We start from the raw sequence: 6,876 nt of genomic DNA, 5'->3' as shown, positions 1-6,876 counted from the left end.
AGACTCTGCACGGAACGACCTGTTCACCACGATTCACAGAATACCTGTGGGGTTGGTTTCTGGGTGCCTGTCTTGAGTCTCGGGAACTGGGGGCAAAAGGGAAAGACTGGGGTGGAAAGAGCAGGGCCTGGCACTGAATCAGTGCCCACTGGCCTCTGAAAGGCCCTGCCTGACCCATCCTGAGTCACAGAGCAAAGCCATACAGAGCTGAGGCAGGAGGACAGGCCCAAGGCTTATAAGTGCACTTGACCTTGGGCTCAGGGCTTCCAAAACAGAAGCTAATCCAAGGTCTTAAACTCTCCACTGAAATCCTTTCAAACCCAAGGGACAGTAAACAATACCAAAGATGACAGGCCAAGGACTCAGGGCTGGGAGTCGGACACAGCGCCCGGAACCCAGGCTCGGGAACACTGTGTGTGCACACACGTACCTGTGCAATACCAGTCACTGCGGAGTAACTCAGATGCGTCCAGGACAAGAGACTGAAAACCATCACGGAAAAACAGAATCCATCTGAAAGGCCTCCGGGGGCCGGGAGGAGGGGCTGAGTAGGACAGAACAATCCCTCAGGAGTGAGACTCATGGGGCACCAACCCACCCGCTGACTCTGGCGACTGTGTACACTCTTTGGCCCGCAGTGACAGCACCTGGTAGGCAGATCGTAAAACGGTACATGGAGTGGGCTAGAGGGGAAGAAGACAGCATTCTGCACGCACCACACAAGGAACCTCATGTGGATGGCTGGGTGTGGTCTGCACAAACTGGTTCTCAAAGGCCAGATCCTTCCCTCCTTTGTCTATTCATGAGAGTTAAAGAAAAAACCTGCTTTCTCTTTGTAGATCTCAACTGCAAAAGCAATGAAGGCACTGCCTTAACAAGGTCAACCCGGTAGTCACTTTCCGATTGTCCTGCTCATAGAGGCAATGGGGTGGCCAGGGTATTGAAAACAAGCAGATCAGACCTATTTCACTTTGAAAAGAAGTAGATGCTTTGCTTTACAGAACTAGTGACAGGTTCTGCTTCCTAGCTGAGGCCGTCATTCAAGTCAGTTTATACTTCCTGAGCCCCCACCGGCAGAGTGACCATGTAATTGTTGTCACAATGGGCAGTCTGCAGGGTGGGCAGTCTGCCCTGCAGGACACCACATGTGAGCGTGCCATGGACAGTGATCATGACAGGCTGTGTGACAAACAGATGCGGAGTCAGCCTTCTCACCGTAGGCCGTCTGGAGCCCGCCTCTTCCCGGGTCTTCTGAAAAGTGGGGCAGCATTCTGAATTTAAAACGCCTGAGCACCTCACAGAGCACCTCTAGGCAAGTGATCCTCGTTAGAAGTTGCAGAGCCTGTCATCCCAGTGTATGCTTGGTAGAGAAAGGTAAACAAGAAACCAGTAACAACGGTTGCCTGCAGGCACCGGAGGGCATGGGGTAGAGGGGGCGGGAAGGAAAGCAAGACTTCTTTTGATAGAGTTTGATTTTGGAAGCAAAGAAATTGATTATCTCTTCCAAAAAAGTAAAACCATTTTTGGAGCTGGAAGCCCAGAACGTACAGTACCTGAGAGTAGAGCCGCTCTGGCAGACGGCGAGAGGGGTGGTCGACACAGCCAAGCCACCCTGCTCCTTCCTCGCCCAAAGGCGGCTGGCTCAGCATGTCGTCCATCGCTCTCTGCATTGAGACACCATGGGTCGGGCTGCATCTTTGCTTCTCTGGCTGGAAACTAAAGCCCAGGGAGCTGCACTCTGGGTCTGGGTCTCCGTTTCCGGAAGACACATTCAGTACGAGTTAAATGCACTCCCCGGAAGAAATGATAAACCCAACCGTTTCAAAAGATTTATTTTAATTAAAAAATAAAGGTTATCTTAACATATCTGCATTGCAGCTTCAAGGATGGCAACTTAATGAAGCAGGAAAAACAAGGCTTATCGGCTAAGTCACCTGCCCATCTTAGAATGGGTTCCAAGGCACACATATCTTCAAACAAACAAACTTTATTCAGAAACGATTGCAGTATCTCAGAACTCCCTTCCCCCAATTCTTTCAGCCCACCCTCACCAACCCACCCCCCTCACAACAACAACCAAAACATTAAATTCTCTTTTAAAACTACAGAAATAAGTGCTGAGTCAGCAAGGAGCCTGGGCAAGCTGCCCAAGTCCTCCCTGTGTTTCTGCTTGGATGACTGGCTGCCCAGAGGCTGGCAGGGAGAGAGCCCGGGCCACCCTCCAGCATGCCAGGTGGGGCTTGTCCCAGCCCCCACAGCTGTCACCCCAGTCAGCACAGGCAGTTCCAAGGCACTGTCTCCCTTTATGCAGGGCACCCTGTGGCAAAAGTATCCTTTCAGGAAGAGAAAGGCCTAAGGCAAGGAAGTCTTCCTCAAATGCTTACAATGGCTGATGATGACCACGCCACCAAGACCTGTGGGAGGGAGAGAGACAGGTGAACCCCTTCTCCCTCAGTTTACCAGGCTTCCTAAGAAGTTTTTCTCTCCCTATTCCCTTGCCTTCTCTCTTCCCCTTCCTCCCAGTCTCCCTCTCCCTTCAAAGGATTGTATTTTAGCTCGATGGTGGGGGTTCGGAAGAGGCTGCTGGCAACTCCTGTGGCTGGCCTGGGGGCTCTGCCACCTCCAAGGGGACATCGAGGGCTTTCGGTTCCCGTGTGTCACAGAGCTCTTCCCCGCCACGCAAGGCCGTGAAGCTCTCCTGGCTTTGGGCCTGGCTGTTCATCTTCTCTTCAGCTTCGATCTCTTCTGAGGTGGGGATGGAGTTCTTCTTGGGACGACCTTTGGGTTTTGTGGGGGCTTCCTGTCCACCTTTAAGAACCTATACGGGAGAAAAATGGTCATTAAATCCAAGAAATAACTCCTTCCCTCCACTTCACCACTCAAAGGCACCTACATCATTCCTTCCCAGCAGGGACAGAGTTTGGCAAAACTACCTTCAATCTGTCACTCTAGACTACAAAGACATCTTCATTCCTGAAATGCTCAATGCACTTCATCACAATCACAGAGTTTGGCATTAAATAAAAGGATCACAAACACGTTTAAAAATCCAACTTCAATAAGGAGCAAATAAATGAAAATTAAAATATTAATGTTGCACCAATGAAATCGATAAGTTAAAAGAAAAAAACAACATTTGTAGCAAGCAGGAAAATAAATACTCATACTCCGGTGTCAAAGCATAATTGGTATGACCTTTTCAAAGGGCAACCTGAGAATTCCAATCAAGTGTTTTAAAGTGGGTATGCTCTGACACAAAAATTCCACTTCTACTGATTTAGCCTAAGAAAGTCACTGAAGACAAAATTTGATCTGCAAAAATAGTCATCACACAAAATTGGAATAAAGTTACCCTAAAGTGTCCACCATGATTGAATAGATAATTATAGTATATCCTGAAGGGAAAATATTTGATGACCATTACAATTACCATGTAGGAGAATGTTTAATACCATGGGAAATATTGATGTTTTTGTGTGGGAAACACAGGCTGTAAGCCAGCATGTTTCAGTTTGGGGACTTGATGACTACATACCACCCTGATCACAATGTCAGGGTCATGAATAATTTTCAAATGTTTTAATAATATATCTTTTTCTGTATTTTCTAATTTTTCAACAGTGATCATGTCTAAGTACTTCTATAATTAGAACAAACTATTGCCCTGACTGGTATGGCTCAGTGGGTTGAGCACCAGTCTGCCAACTGAAAGGTCGCCGGTTGGATTCTTGGTCAGTGTACATGCCTGGATTGTGGCCAGGTCTCAGGTTGGGGGGTGTGTGAGAGGAAACTGATGTTTCTCTTGCACATCAATGTTTCTCTCCCTCACTTCCCCTCTCTCTAAAAATAAAGAAATAGAATATTTAGAAAAAAAGAACAAAGATGTTGAGATTTCCAGTCAAGATGGCAGAGTAGCTAACTGCTGTGCTCACCTCCTCCCAGGATCACATCAAAATTACAATTAAATTATAGAGCATTCAACCTAATGAACCATTTGAAGACAAGCTGAACAGAAGTCCTATAACTAAGAAGATTGCTAGGATGGGTGGAGACGCAGAATGGGCTGGCCCCACACCCACGCACAGCAGTTGAGAATCAGGAGAGATATCTCAGCTACAGAGGTCCCTCCAGTAGAGCAAGGTGTCCCAGCTCCAATGCCAGCAAGGGGAGATCCCACAACATTTGGCTGTGAAAATCAGCAGAGATTCTGTCCATCTGGGTGAGATGAAAGGCTAATGAAAACCCAGGCATCCCCTTATTTATTGATTTTTAGAGAGAGGAAGGGAAAGAGAGAGATCAGTTTATTGTTCCACTTATTTATGCATTTATTGGTTGATTCTGGTGTGTGCCCTGACCAGAGGTCAAACCTGCAACCTTGGAGTATCAGGACGACACTCTAACCAACTGACCTACCTAGCCAGGTCAACCCAGGTATACTCTTAAAGGGCTCATACACAGACTTGCTCACTCATAGGCACTCATCAAGGGCTCTAGCAGAGGGATACTGGCTTGGGAGGCACCAGAAACATACAGAGAGAAATTGATTTGTGTGGCTACAGGGCAAAGGCTAGAGGGACAGCCACCACTGTCCCTGTGTTAGGCCGTCTTCCTACACTGTCAGCAGGTGGGCTCCATCTTTCCTGTGTTGAGCCCTCCTACCATACAACCAAATTTGTTTCTGCATTAGCCTGCTGAACACTCACTCCACCCTCATGACCCTGAGACCCCAATTCACCCAAATCATGCAATGTCAGAGGCTGTTCCAGCACCAGGCAGCCAGCGTTGGCTCACACTGCAATCTTTCAAAAGAAAAATCTCATAGATGCATAGCCCCCAGGTGGGTGGCACTCGGCCTTAGTGTGCTCTGTGCCTTTTGCTTAGTTGCCCCACACTCAGAACTGGTGCCAAACCTGAATCCTCATTAAACTGGTGATTCCTGAGACCCCACCTCACCAAACTCATGTACTGCCTGAGGCTCTTTCAACAGCTGAGACTTACAGGTAGATGGCAGGTGGCAGCAGACTTGAAGGTGACTCGTGCTTTTTGCTGACTTGCCCCAGGTTGGGAACTGGTGGCAACAAAGCTCAGTCTGCAGCATGGCTTCTCCTTGGCACTTCCAGGTCCAACACAGGCACCTACCAATCGTGGATTGCTTTGTAGCTTTACCAGGTAGCTCCAAGCCAGTCACAGGCAGCAGCTGAATGTGGCCTGCATTGGAGCCCCTCCTAAGAGGTTCCAGAATCAGTACACCCAGCGATTGGCTTCAGACCACAACAGAGTACTACCTAATTAGCTCCACAAGTGGCACAACCAAAGGGTGGTCTCAGCAGGCACCAGAGCCTGCTGGGGTATATCCTCCTCCATGGAGGAAGCTCCTGCACAGCATCTTGTGCACTGTGGTGATGCCCAGTACTCACAACCAGTCATCCTGAAGGTCCATCCTAGCCACTGACATGCCAACAACAATCAAGGATCTACTACACCAGGAGGTCACACACAACCCACATGAGGGACACCCCAGGAAAATCTAGCTCAGGTGACCAGGGAGACTGTGCCACTAGCACCCATAGGTCACCTACTGCATGAGGCTGTCTTGCAAAAACCTAGAAATGTAGCAGCTCTACCAAATACATAGTAACAAACACAGATAGGCAGCCAAAATGAGAAGACAGGGAAACATGTCCCAAATGGACGAAAATGAGAAAAATCCAGAAGGAAAAACCTAAACAAAATGAAGGCAAGCAAACTACCAGATACACAGTTCAAAATAACGGTTATAAGGATGCTCAAGGAACTTAGTGAGAACTTCAACAAAGAGATAGTTAAGCATAAAAAAAGATACAAAATTCATTTTTAAAAAACCCAGCCAGAAATGAAAAATACACTAGAAGGAATCAACAGCAGATTAGATGAAGCAGAGGATCAAATCGCAATTTGGAAGACAAGGTAGCAAAAATTACCCATTGAGAACAGCAAAAATAAAAAAAAATGAGGATAGTTTAAGGGACCTCTGGGATAGCGTCAAGCATAACAACACTTCCATCATAAGAGTAAACAGAAGGAGAAGGGAGAACAAGGGGTTGAGAACCTGTTTGAAGCAATAATGACTGCAACTGTCCCCAACCTGGTGAAGAAAGTAGACACATGAGTCCAACAAGCACAGAGAGCCCAAACAAAATGAACCTAAAGAGCTCCACAGAAAGACACTTCATAAATAAATGGCAAAGCTTAAAGAAATATTGAGAATCTTAAAAGCAGCAAGAGAAAGGCAGTTATATAACTACAAGGGGACTTTCATAAGACTGTCAGCTGATTTCTCAACAGAAACTTTGCAGGCTGGAAGGGATTGGCACAAAATACTCAAAGTAATGAAAAGCAAGGAACTACAACCTAGATTACTTTACCCAGTTGGGCTATCATTTAAAACTCAAGGAGAGATAAAGAACTTCCCAGACAAGAAAAATCTAAAAATGTTCATCACTTGCCAAACCAGTATTATGAGAAATGTTAAAGGGACTTCTTTAAGAAAAGGGGGAAACCATAAATATAAATAATAAATGTCAATAACAACATATCCATTAATAATCACTTTAAATGTAAATGGATTAAATGCTCCTATCAAAATACAGAGGGTAGCCGAATGGATAAGAAAGCAGGACCCATACATATACTGTCTACAAGTGACCCTCTTCAGATCAAAAGGCACAAATGGACTGAAAGTAAAGGAAATGGAAAAGATATTTCATGACCATAGAAATAAACAAAAAGGTGGAGTAGCAATACTTATATCAGACAAAATAGACTTTAAAACTAAGGATCTAATAAATGACAAAGGATGTTATGTAGTGATAAAGGGATCAGCCCAACAAGAGGATA

At 46.2% G+C, this 6,876-nt stretch overlaps 1 protein-coding gene across 1 annotated transcript in view; it reads right to left on the bottom strand.

Annotated features, from left to right (window-relative positions):
* Positions 1–1,815: 1,815 nt before the first annotated feature.
* Positions 1,816–6,876, bottom strand: part of BARX2 (BARX homeobox 2) — a 76,103-nt gene continuing 71,042 nt past the window's right edge. The window contains exon 4 of the mRNA XM_028528823.2: positions 1,816–2,818. Coding sequence (XP_028384624.1) covers positions 2,552–2,818 — 267 coding nt within the window. The 3' untranslated portion in view covers positions 1,816–2,551. The remainder of the gene's footprint in view (positions 2,819–6,876) is intronic.

This window comes from Phyllostomus discolor, chromosome 13 (genome assembly GCF_004126475.2).
Source record: "Phyllostomus discolor isolate MPI-MPIP mPhyDis1 chromosome 13, mPhyDis1.pri.v3, whole genome shotgun sequence".
Lineage (NCBI taxonomy): Eukaryota > Metazoa > Chordata > Mammalia > Chiroptera > Phyllostomidae > Phyllostomus > Phyllostomus discolor.
This window is presented reverse-complemented; position numbering and strand designations above follow the sequence as displayed.